Genomic DNA, 12,786 nt, shown 5'->3' with positions numbered 1-12,786 from the left:
CTATATAGAATTTATTTTAGAATAAAGACTAAGAACTTAAGTTTTATTTTCTCAAATGTTTTGGCAATGGGCCCAACAGTTTCTGGCTAATTCATTCTTTTCTCCACTTATTTGAGATGTCAAAATTTTTTCATACCATGAAACTGCTTTTTAGTTGGTTTTTGAATTTTCCAGTCTTTTCCATGGAGCTGTCAATTTCTGTATCAATGCTTCTGCTGCTGCTAAGTTGCTTCAGTCGTGTCTGACTCTGTGTGACCCCACAGACGGCAGCCCACCAGGCTCCGCTATCCCTGGGATTCTCCAGGCAAGAATACTGGAGTGGGTTGCCATTTCCTTCCCAATGCATGAAAGTGAAAAGTGAAAGTGAAGACGCTCAGTCGTGTCTGACTCTTAGCGACCCCATGGACTGCAGCCTACCAGGCTCCTCCATCCATGGGATTGTCCAGGCAAGAGTACTGGAGTGGGGTGCCATTGCCTTCTCCGGCCTGTATCAATACCAGTCTGTTATACTAAGTACAGTTTTACGCTTAATAAGCAGTTAAGTGCCACCTGCTGTAATAAAATAAGCACCAAATTAAGAAGAAATAAATGCCAAATTAAACATTGTTTTTTTAGATAACAGCAATCAATCTTAGTCACAATATGGAAAGACACTAAATCTAGCCAAGAGTATAGACTTAGACACAGAAAACAAGTCTGAGATTATATAACATGGCATTCAAAATGATATTTAAGTTAGAGATGTCAGGAATCCACTTCAACCACATGCGTCATTTAAAAATGACTTCCTGACAGATGTGACAATAAAACACCTGTCAAAAAAATGTAAGGACTCCTAACATGGACTTCGTGGACCTTGCTACTGCCGAGTCGCTTCAGTCGTGTCCGACGCTGTGCGACCCCATAGACAGCAGCCCACTAGGCTCCTCCGTCCCTGGGATTCTCCAGGCAAGAACACTGGAGTGGGTTGCCATTTCCTTCTCCAATGCATGAAAGTGAAAAGCGAAAGGGAAGTCACTCAGTCGTGCCCGACTCTTAGCGACCTCATAGCAACCCCATGGACCTTAGAGTGTCCCTTAATCAGTGCATATACAAAATTAGAAAGTAAGTGTGATTTGTGCTGCTTCATTATGTCAGAGGCATAATGCCTTCAACTGCTCACATTTCTCTCAAAACCTTCACTGTACTACCACATCATCTCTAAGTATACATGTAAGTAGAATTACAGTGACATCTAATGGTCACAACATCATTTCTTTAAAACAAAACTGCATGCATATTCCAAATGGAAAGGTTAAATCAGGCAATTTTTCAACTGCATACCATAGGCTCCTATTTGAAATTCCATGACTTGGTCGGCTCACAGTGATTTGGATAACTGTCAGAAACCACGCTGCTTGTTATACAAACAACATCTCACTTCATTATTCCACGATACTTCTACAGGGCCCTTTTCTCTTAAACTATCAGCTCAAATGAAGCTGATATGAGTAAGTAGGTTATTAAGTGAGTAATAACCTGTCAATCACTTAAAATAACCCTCAGCAGAATTCTGAGCATACTTTCTGGAAAGAACTATTTGCATGTTGAACGCTGGGAAAGCAGATATCTACTGCCCTCAGTCAAACGATCTGAATGTACATCATTCTTGTCCTTCCCCTCTGAATAACTATCAGGTAGTGTAAAGAGCACCAAGGGTAGCATTTACTTTGCATTAAGTTATCTGAATATAATCAGCCAGACATCACCATCCAGGCCGGGAAAGACAGTGCCCCCTCCAGCTCCACACACACACACTTTCTCACCAATTCCAGCTGCTTTCAGGGTGCTATCTTCTTCTAACAGGAGTCTGTCATCGTCTTCCAAACTCAACACAAGTTCATTTGTCTAGAAAGAAAAAAAAAACCCACTTTTTACCAGTACTTTTATTAGTTTCACATTTGGTGAGATTCCTCAAAGACAAATGAATTGTTACTTTGGCTCACAGCTATAATCCAAGTCACATTTTGCTCCCATCGCTGTAGGGAAAGCAGTGAACATGTACATAGTGAGTGCTTCCTAAATACACACTACATAAAGCACTAGGGAGACAGGGATAGAACACAGAGCTTTTGTGCTGGAGCTGGGTTAAAATTCAGGTTCCACAAATATCCAGCTGTGTGGTCTCAATAAATTACATAGCCTTAGGGGAAAAAAAAAAAGTAGGGGTAGCAACGCATCTTCTTACTGCCATGTGGTGAGGATGAAGAGAGATGCAGTATATAAAACCCCCAGTGCAGTGTCAGTCACACAGGGAGCAGTGTCAGCTGTCAGTGTTCTGTTTCATCATCATCTCATCCTCACAATACCCCAGGAGGATTCCGAGAGGTTAGCATACAGGCTGAGGATGTGATCAGGGGACTAAGGTTCTGTTAGTGGAAACACTGACGGAAACCGCCCACCCTGGTCAGGCACTACAGTAACCATTTGCGTGATTTTACAACAGCAGATCTTAGTAAGGAAAACAGAACTAACAAGCCACTACCAACTGGAAGGATTTGGGAAAGGTCAAAAGGAGATGCCACATGTCCTACCAATCTCCCAGAATCCTTCTCAGTGGAATCCATCTTGGCTGAACAATGCTTGCTCCGCCAGGAAGGACCCTGAGTGAGAATGACTGGCCAGAGACAGCCCAGAAGCTAATCTCATCACCACAGAACCTGGGACTGCAGGCCACATGGCAGAGCAGTGCCCCTGGGCTCCCTTACCCTCCTGCTCTTCACCCGGGAGCCCTTCCCAGTAAAGCCTCTTGCTGTGTCAGCAGGTGTGTCTCCTCGGACAATTCATCTCCCAGTCTTAGACCAGAGCTCAGTCTTGGGTCCTGGTAGGTGTCCCTCTTCCTGCAACAGATCCAGTTTTGACCAGTCTGACTTCTGAGAGAAGCAAGTTTGCCTTTGCTGAAAGCTCACGTATTTAAAAACCCTGCTCCAGCTAACAAACACTTGGTCCCAAGTCCTGTTAACTAACATATCTGTTTGTGATTTAGGGAAAGTTTGCTCTCCAATGCTACTCACAAATCCACTTAAACACCATAAATGTTGATCCTGCCTCTAAACAGCACCTAGTAGTGAGCACTCGCTGGGCACACAGTACCACCTGTCAACCAGAACGCAGTTGTTTAGTACCAGATTCTCTTTCCAGAATATGGCTGAGAGGGAGGCTCAGAAGAAAGGCCTTCTCAGCAGTCAAAAGAGCCACCCTGGGAGGCATGCTCCACAGCTTTACGCACTAGAAAGAGCACAGGGGCTTAAACGTGCACAGATTAAAAGGGGGGAAAAACTTTACCGAAAAAATCATTTTAGAATAGGCAATACATATTCACAAGACAAAATTCTCCAAGTACCTATGGACAGAATGAGATGTAGGCTCCTCCCTCCTTCACCCAGCTACCCACCTCTCCTCCAGAGAATTTGTACTAATTCTTATGCATCCTTCCAGAGACTGTCCTTGTACCTTCCAGAGACTGTTGTTGTACATGTACATGCAGGCAGAGATGTGCCTATAAACCTTTTCACACAAACGGTGGCATGGTATATGCTGTATTATAACTTCTCTTTAAATATCTTAAAGTCATTCAGATACAACTGAACTTACCAAACAAGACTTACAAAAAGAGACTCAGAGAACAAACTTATGGTTTCTGGGGGAAAGGATAGTTAGGGAGTTTGGGATGGACATGTACACACTGCTATATTTAAAGTGGATTACCAACAAGGACCTACTGTATAGCACACGCAGCTCTGCTCAAAGTCATGTGGCAGCCTAGATGGGAGCAGGGTTTGGGAGAGTATGGATACATGTATATATATGGCTGAGTCCCTTAGCTGTTCACCTGAAACTATCACAATATTGTTTATCAGCTATACCACAATACAAAATTAAATATCTTAAAATCATTCAAAATTAGTTTAAGAGCTGCATCATAATTTATCAAGGCTGCAGTATATTCCAATGGAAGGACTAACACTCTCTCTGTCCCTACTGATGGACATTCAGGTTGTTTCCTATCTCCTATCCTACTCAGTCCTGCATCAAATGTCCTTGTCCATGTATCATTTGGTATACGTACAAGTTTCGTCTGTAAGATAAATTCCTAGAACTGTTTGGTCAGAGAGGAAGTACAATTTTTATTTTGACAGATATTTCCAAATTACTCTCCAAAGAAGCAGTACCCATTTATACCACCACTATCCATCACTGGGATTCCCTGGTGGCTCAGATGGTAAAGCATCTGCCTGCAATGCGGGAGACCCGGGTTCGATCCCTGGGTTGGGAAGATCCCCTGGAGAAGGAAATGGCAATTCACTCCAGTATTCTGCCTAGAAAATTCCATGGATGGAGGAGCCTGGGTCTGCTGTACTGCAGGCAGATTCTCTACCTACTGAGCTACCAAGAAAGCCCCCAAGAAGAGTAATTTATATTTATTTGGGTGTGAATAAAGGCTGAGAGGTTAAAGTGTCTGCCTGCAATGCGGGAGACCCGGGTTTGATCCCTGGATTGGGAAGATCCCCTGGAGAAGGAAATAGCAACCCACTCCAGTATTCTTGCCTGGAGAATCCCATAGACGGAAGAGCCTGGTAGGCTACAGTCCACGGGGTCGCAAAGAGTCGGACATGACTGAGCGACTTCATTCAAAGGTGTGAATAGTTTCTATTTTTTAACAAACTTGTTGGATAATTTTTTAAATGGAATTGTGGAATATTGCCACATTCTAAGAAAACCAGGCTTCCTTGAAGGCTCAGATGGTAAAGAATCTACCTGAAATGCAGGAGACCTGGGTTCAATCCCCAGGTCAGGAAGATCCTCTGGAGAAGGGAATGGCTACCCACGCCAGTCACAAAGAGTCAGATACAACTGAGTGACTAACACTCACTTTTCACTAAGAAAATTTTTTCTGTAATACAAGTTAGAAAATCTCCCAGTTTTCCTTTGTTCCTTCATTTTCCTTCTAGTGCCTTTTTTTTTAAAAGAAGGTGGGGAATGTCTGCTGAATGAATAAAGGAAAATGTATCAATCTTTTATTTTTCTATCATATTTAAAAAGACCTTCAGTGTAAGGTTACTTTAAAATCCCATTTAAGGATGTTTCCTTAAAATATTTTAATTAACTTCACCTTTTAAACTTCTAATCACAGAGTATTTCAAACATAAAACGTATGCAGGATAGTACAATGAACCCCTCATGTACCTAACACCCAACTTGAACAGATTATCCACTCATGTTAATCTAGTTAATCTCTATCCTTACCTATGGGTTTCATCTTAGACTTATTTGAGTATTTATTTTGGCATAAGGAAAAGGATATGGATTCAATTTAACTGTTTTTTAGTTGTTCCAGTAACATTTACTGAATCCTCCATAATTTCTCCATAAATTTGAAATGCAATGTTCACTATATACTAAATTTCCATATATAATTGGGTCTATTTCTCGACTTCTGATTCTGTGTCTTTGAACTAAAAGTTCATGTGACAGTACCACACTGTTTTAGTTACTATAGTTTTACCATATGTCTTAGTGTGCCAGGGTTAGTCACTTTCATTTCTCTTTCTTCTGACTATTCTTCATTATTTATCTTTTGCATGTTAGTTTTATAATCAGTTTCTTTAGCTTTTATAAACACAACACATACACACACACATATACAAATATATATACACACACCACTGTTACTAGAATTTTATTTGGGTGGCATTAAATTGGTAAATTAACTATGAGAGAACTGACATCTTCATACTGTTGCCTCCTCCCATCCAAATACCCTTTACATTTCCACTTAAACCTCATCTTATATCCCTCTTTGCATGTTTTTCTTTTTTGTTAAATTAAGGTGGAATTTCATATAAAGATAGCACATAGTTCTAAAGAGAAGTTCAGCTCAATGAGTCTGGACAACCAAATAACCTCTCTGCAATTTTAAAGTTTTCTTCTTAAAGATCTTGCATATTTCTTACAAAGTTTACTACAGGGTGTGACTTCTTCCTTTCATAAACTTTTAACAAGGATAGCTATCCAGTTTCCAAACTCACAAAATGTAAGACAGAAACTGGGGTTTTTCTTTCAAATCCTTTTGATAGGAATTATTATGACTTTACAAGTAGCCTACTGATTACACCCCATACTACACACATAGACACACAAGTACATTTTCTTGCCAAAATAAACCATACTATAATAATTACTTGCACTGGACTACTGATTCATTCAAGAAACACTGAGCTCATCATCCAAACAGGAGGCTTGGTGGGAAGGTATCCAGTCACTTTTTTATTGTGATGGCACCAAATTTCTCTGGACACCTGGTAATTTCAATTAAGAAAGTCTAAACCTAGAAATTTGGGGAAATGGGGAACATGCCTTTGGCGAACAAGTTCATAAAGATACAGGAGTTAGTTGGAAGTTTCTCCCTTTGGCTAAGGAAGAAGACTAAAATTACAGCAGGGTTAGAAAACCGACAGGCTGGGCCAGTGATGTCTACAGGCCTTGTAAATGGGAAGTAGACGCACATGCAAAGACGAGAACCACGGCTGGCATTGGAAAAGGCACAAAGGAGGAACATGTGGGTAAAAGTTTTAAGTATTAAAACTGTATCTCTAAAAATATATTGACTCCTTCCTTACAAAAGTTAAAGAGGAAATCTGAAGAACTATCTCTTAACTGGGTTTCCCTGGTGGCTCAGGGGTAAAGAACCCCTGAGCAGGAGACATGGGTTCCATACCTGGGTCTGGAAGATCCCCTGGAGAAGGAAATGGCAACCCACTCCAGGATTCTTGCCTGGGAAATCCCATGGACAGAGGAGCCTGGCGGAGCTGCAGTCCATGGGGTCGCAAAAGAGTTGGACACAACTTAGCAACTAAATAACAACAATCTCAACTAGAATCTCTATAATTTAGATGAGAAGTTTATAAAGCCAGATTCCAGAAACATCCTCAGTGACTCAATTTGTTTGGAGAATCTTTAAGTAAATACATTGCTCAACTGAAAAATGGGATCTAATTTCACAACTCTAATGTGCCAAGATGGAACATATGTTTTAAATATAAGAAACAATTCTAAGATATTTCCAACTATAGCAGGAAAACTTTCTGATTTTTTAAAATATCATAATACTGATTAATCTGAATATTATGAACTAGGTCTTCATTAGGATAAAGGAATACTTTACTTATTATTCCCTTTTAGGAAACATGAGCATATGAGCAAGCTATGATATTAATGCAACACTAAATGGAGGATGACAACCTTTTTAAAGGGCCTATTGTTTCATTTTAACTTTATTTATTTTATTTCTACAATAAGATCAAGATTCCTACTCTCCACATTTTAAGGACAAGCCTAAAAACAGTCCTGGCTTGGACAAGAGAAAACAGATGGAATCTGTGACCAGATACAATTCTAGCATCCATACAAAGTAAAGACTCCATACCATAGTCCCAGACATACATAAGCACCAAATTTCAAAGCATTTGACAACTGGATGCTGTCAAATTTGTATACATAGTCCTTGGTATAGAAAAATAAAGTTACTGGAAATAACCAGCTTGATTTTAGCCCAGGGAAACTGATTTCAGATTTCTGACCTCCAGAACTATAAGACAGTAAATGTGTGTTGTTTTAAGCCATGGGGGGAAAAAAAATTGAGTTACTAATCCACAGTCAACAGACATATCCTTATACCATCCTCTTTATGATCTCTTGTTATACGTTTATTTGAAAGCTGACTGAGTTTATGGGGGGCATCATCTATGAATAGCAAAGAGAATGAAATTAAGTGAATCCATAAATAAATACTTCCTTCAAAAATTGTTAGGAAACACTCCTTTGAATGAGGCATTGTGCTAGGTATTGGAAATATGAGGAATAAAATACAGTCCCTTGTCCTTGAGTAGTTTCTATAATAGAAGAGATTATTGTTTTAATGAGAAGTCTATACGAGGTCACTGAGATTCAAGAAAAAAGATCACTCTGGTCTATCTACAGGAGATGCAAACATAAAAACATTGTTCTAAAAAAGTATGAAGACGGAAATGTAAACATACTATAAACACATAACTAAGCAGTCCTCTTTGGGGCAGCCCATGTCCTCTGTGAAACTAGTAGGCCTGTTCCTGAGAGCCACAGTACGGGGCCTTAACATACAGAGAGAGTCAAATGAGAGAAAACACGTTATTTTCATAATGCCCTCTTCTGGTATAGAAATAAGAAAATCAAAGAAATTGGAGTAAATATAATATTTGATTTCCTTTATTTGTAAGCTGAATTTATTTCAACAAGTTTTATGCTTGTTAAACACTTGCTTCATATACCGGGTTGACCAAAAAGTTCATTCAAGTTTTTCTGCACCAAAAAAACCCAAACAAACTTTTTGGTCAACTCAATATATTAACAACATTTTTTTTTTAATTAACACTTTTTTAAAAAAGAATCTATTACCAACAGGAATACAATTTAGAGGTGTTTTTTTTTTTCTTTTAATGGATAAAAGGCTATTTAAAGGGTAAATTCAAAATGAAAACTGCTACTATAATGAAAAATATCTTAGACGTACACGTGTTCATTCATTTATTCACTAAGTCAACCAAAACTGATTACCTGCTATGTGCCAGATACTGTCCATATGAAACATACCTTTGATTTATGTGCTTGATGAACAATCTTCAGTTTATCTGAAAGAAAAAAGTTGTCTTTTTACTAAAATTATTCTAAAGCTTCATTTCAAACTTATTGAAGTGAGATTAAAAGGCTTCCCTGGTGGCGCTAGTGGTAAAGGATCTACCAATGAAGGAGACACAAGAGATGAGGGTTCGATCCCTGGGTCGGGAAGATCCCCTGGAGAAGGAAATGACACCCTCTCCAGTATTCTCGCCTGGAAAATCCCACGGACAGAGGGGCCTGGTGGGCTGCAACCCATGGGGTCACAAAGTCAGACACAAGTGAGTGCACACATACACAAAGTGAGATGAGGCGTGTGGTGAGCTGGGGAGGGTGGCAGCTAGGAAAGTGAGAAATCTGGGCCCCTGCCTTATGATCAGGTTCACTTAAAAATCTAATATGCAGTAAAAGAAATATTACATTTGCATATTATTCAAATTACAGATCACTGTATAAAATATTTTAAAGCCCTGGCCTTTGACAAATAGAGCTGTATTTGTACCATAACCTGTAGTCAACTAGCCCTTTTTCCCTTAGAAGACAGCTGAATGACATGACTCTATCTTGTTTGTTAGAGTCCTTAAATGCTAAGATTAGCAAATAAGGTTTTTTAAAAAGTCTGTCTTTGTCTACTACTACTATTTTTCTACTAATCTCTCAGAAGGGATTCAGTGACAGGAGGTCAAATGATCATAGCAACAAGTTGCTACCAGTCTCAGAATTTAAACACCATCAAGGATGCACTGGTAATCTGATCAAGGCTGCTAATACCCAAAGACTACCAATATCTGTCTCCTGGTTTCCAAATACTGCACAGGCTCACACCATCTAATCTGCTTTATTCAATCTCTCCTTCACTCCTTAATCTGTTTATCTTGAAGTCAGGCTACACTGTGTTTTTCCAGTAAGTAGTTTCTCTACATTGGGTATTTCTAACTGGGCAATAATCAGTTCTTAATTATATAACAAACATAGCATTCAACAGGTTTAAATTCAGAAAGTTACTAATTCTCCACTCAGTTTTACCTAGCCATTTAATTAATTTACTATAGTTACATATATTATTATATCTGAATAAACTCTTAACCTTAAGCTAAAATTCATTTCTATCAATCATGCTATTTGATTCAACAAGGAATTTCAGTGAAATGAAAGACTGTGTTAAAGAAAAAAAAAAACCTTGATTTAACTATGTTTTAATAATAAGGAAGAATTAGGGTACCTATTTAGTTAAGAACAGGCACTCTGAAATGCTCATTATTTTAAATAGCAAACTTTCAATTGCCTATTACAATTTTTAATATAAGGTCATCTTATAAAAATCAATCTAACCTAAGTGAAATATACACATTTATGACATAAAATAGGTCACAATGGCTAAAAATAAGCTTACAATGTATGTACACAAGAAAACAAACAAATGTGACTTTTGAATTATCTATTATACTGAGTTACCTATTACACTCTTTCTCACTATAAATATATATTGTTTGTTACTAGAGACAAGTTAGAGAAGCCAATAGTAGTTGCTTTTTTTTTTTTAAACAAAAGGACCTTGATTAAAGTCAGTTATCATCGACCTGCAAAATTGCATACTGACCTCTCCAAGTGTCATCATGTTCTATATATTTTGCTAATAACTCTTTAAGTTAGAAATATCTTTGCTCTAATATGCTCTGCAACCCCACAATAAGGAGGCAACATTTTTTTTTTTTAGCAGAAAAAGAAATGCTTTGAACATAAACTTTTACCAAATTTTTCTCTCCAACAGAAACTGGTAAGAATTGGGAAGAAAAGAAATGCCCCTTCCCTTGTTAAATCATCTTTTTCAATTGTTTTTACTTCTTAAAAAAAAAAAAAACCAATTTCAATTATTAACAGAAACAACTTCTGCAGGTATTGTTTCCTTAGTGCAGATTTCTTGAGGAAAACAACCTCATAAAGATAAAAATAAGATTTACAAGATTTACATTTGCAGAGTATTTAATGTGTTCACATTGTTTAATGTAATCTCACACAGCCTTAGAAACAAACAATTAGCAGCCTCACACTGCACAACAAACATTCACTGCACACATACACCATGCCTAAACAAAAAGAATTTAAAAATAAGACAACATCCCCTGTGCTTTAAGAACACACCATCTGGCCAGGGTAAATCAGTAATAGATGCAGATGCCAATTAAACGGGAGGCAGGGCTCTGAGAAATCTCTGACTCTTGGCAGCTTGGCAGAGAGACTGGACCTTTGTCCAAGGACACAGAGATGGCAACCAACAAAAGTGAAACCTGACTCTGTGCCCTTTCCACCCCCCAACACCCAGCGTGTTCAGTCCCACAGAGAGTGTAGCAATACAGCAGGACAAGGACAGGTGAGCAAGGAACACTTCAGCGTTTCTTGTCAAAAACAAAGCGGCAGATTGTTAGAGTCAAACACAGTCACCTGAGTTCTACCAAAACCATGGTGGTTCTCTGATTTCCTCACAGGTAAATGTGTTCATTTTTCCTGCCAATTCATCTGAGTAGTATAGAAATAAGAGGACAAGTGGGTGTTAATAAGGTGGACTAATAAGAAAGATACATTATCTACCACCATGGTAAAAGAAAAAGCAACAAGGAAAAAGCACAAAATCAACTGCAAAACGAGGTTTAAATGGCAATAAAAACACATCTGGCAATAATTACTTTAATTATCAATTAACTAAATGCTTCAATCAAAAGACTTAGAGTGACAGATGGATAATAAAACAACAGCTTACAATATGTTGCCTACAAGAGACCCATTTTAGGGTGAAGGACACACATACATTGAGAGTGAGGGAATAGGAAAGACTCATGTATAGAGCTATAAAAGACCACAACTGCCAGAGCACTCCTGAGGGAAAAAAACAAAACAGAAGGCAAACCCCCCCAAACTTCGGGAAGGAGTCGATTGATACTATAATATTAACAATACTATAAAGCTACAGTAATCAAAACAGTGTGGTACTGGGGCAAAAACAGACATATAGATCAATGGAACATAACAGAGCCCAGAAATAAAACCACACATACAGTCAATTAATCTTTGACAAAGTGGCAACAGTATAAAAGGGGAAAGTCTCTTTAGCAAGTGATTTTGCCACATGTAAATCACTAAAGTGAGAACACATCCCTACAACATGCACAAAAATAAACTCAAATGGCTTAAAGACATAAACATAAGACAAGACACCATAATACTCCTAGAAGAGAACACAGACAAAACATTTTCTGACATAAATCATACCAATATTTTCTTAGGTCAGTCTCCCAAGCTCAGTTCAGTCACTCAGTCATGTCTGACTCTTGGCGACAGCATGCCAGGTTTCCCTATCCATCACCAACTCCCGGAGCTTGCTCAAACTCATGTCCATCGAGTCGGTGATGCCATCCAACCATCTCATCCTCTGTCATCCCCTTCTCCTCCTACCCTCAATCTTTCCCAGTATCAGAGTCTTTTTCAATGAGTCAGTCCTTCACATCAGGTGGCCAAAGTATTGGAGTTTCAGCTTCAGCATCAGTCCTTCCAATGAATATTCAGAACTGATTTCCTTTAGGATTGACTGGTTTGATCTACTTGCAGTCCAAGGGACTCTCAAGAGTCTTCTCCAGCACCACAGTTCAAAAGCATCAATTCTTCGGCACTCAGCTTTCTTTATAGTCCAACTCTCACATCCATACATGACTACCAGGAAAACCATAGCTTTGATTAGACAGATCTTTGTCAGCAAAGTAATATCTCTGCTTTTTAAAAGCTGTCTAGGTTGGTCATAGGTTGCTGTCTAGGTTGGTCTAGGTTGGTCTCCCAAGGAAAGAGGTAATAGAAAAATAAATGGGACCTAATCAAACTTACAAGCTTTTGCACAAACAAAAGACAGCTTACATAAAGGGATAAAATATTTGCAGGTGATACGACCAACAAGGGCTTAGTTTCCAAAATATACAAGCAGCTCATACAACAATGACAACAAACCCAATCAAAAAATGAGCAGAAGATCTAAACAGGTATTTCTCCAGAGAAGACAAGAGATGACCAATAAGCACGGGAAAAGATGTTCAACATTGCTAATTATTA

At 38.6% G+C, this 12,786-nt stretch overlaps 1 protein-coding gene across 3 annotated transcripts in view; it reads right to left on the bottom strand.

Moving 5' to 3' along the window:
* C2H2orf76 (chromosome 2 C2orf76 homolog) overlaps positions 1 to 12,786 on the bottom strand; it is a 95,271-nt gene that overhangs the window by 7,088 nt on the left and 75,397 nt on the right. For all 3 annotated transcript variants that reach the window (XM_005676253.3, XM_005676255.3, XM_005676254.3), the window contains 2 exons: positions 8,668 to 8,705; positions 1,806 to 1,887 (listed from right to left, as the gene is read on the bottom strand). In XM_005676253.3, coding sequence (XP_005676310.1) covers positions 1,806 to 1,887; positions 8,668 to 8,705 — 120 coding nt within the window. The remainder of the gene's footprint in view (positions 1 to 1,805; positions 1,888 to 8,667; positions 8,706 to 12,786) is intronic.

The sequence above is a fragment of the Capra hircus genome, chromosome 2 (assembly GCF_001704415.2).
Source record: "Capra hircus breed San Clemente chromosome 2, ASM170441v1, whole genome shotgun sequence".
In the NCBI taxonomy this organism is placed as follows: domain Eukaryota; kingdom Metazoa; phylum Chordata; class Mammalia; order Artiodactyla; family Bovidae; genus Capra; species Capra hircus.
Note: the sequence above shows the minus strand (reverse complement) of the source record. Positions and strands in the feature narration are given on the sequence as shown.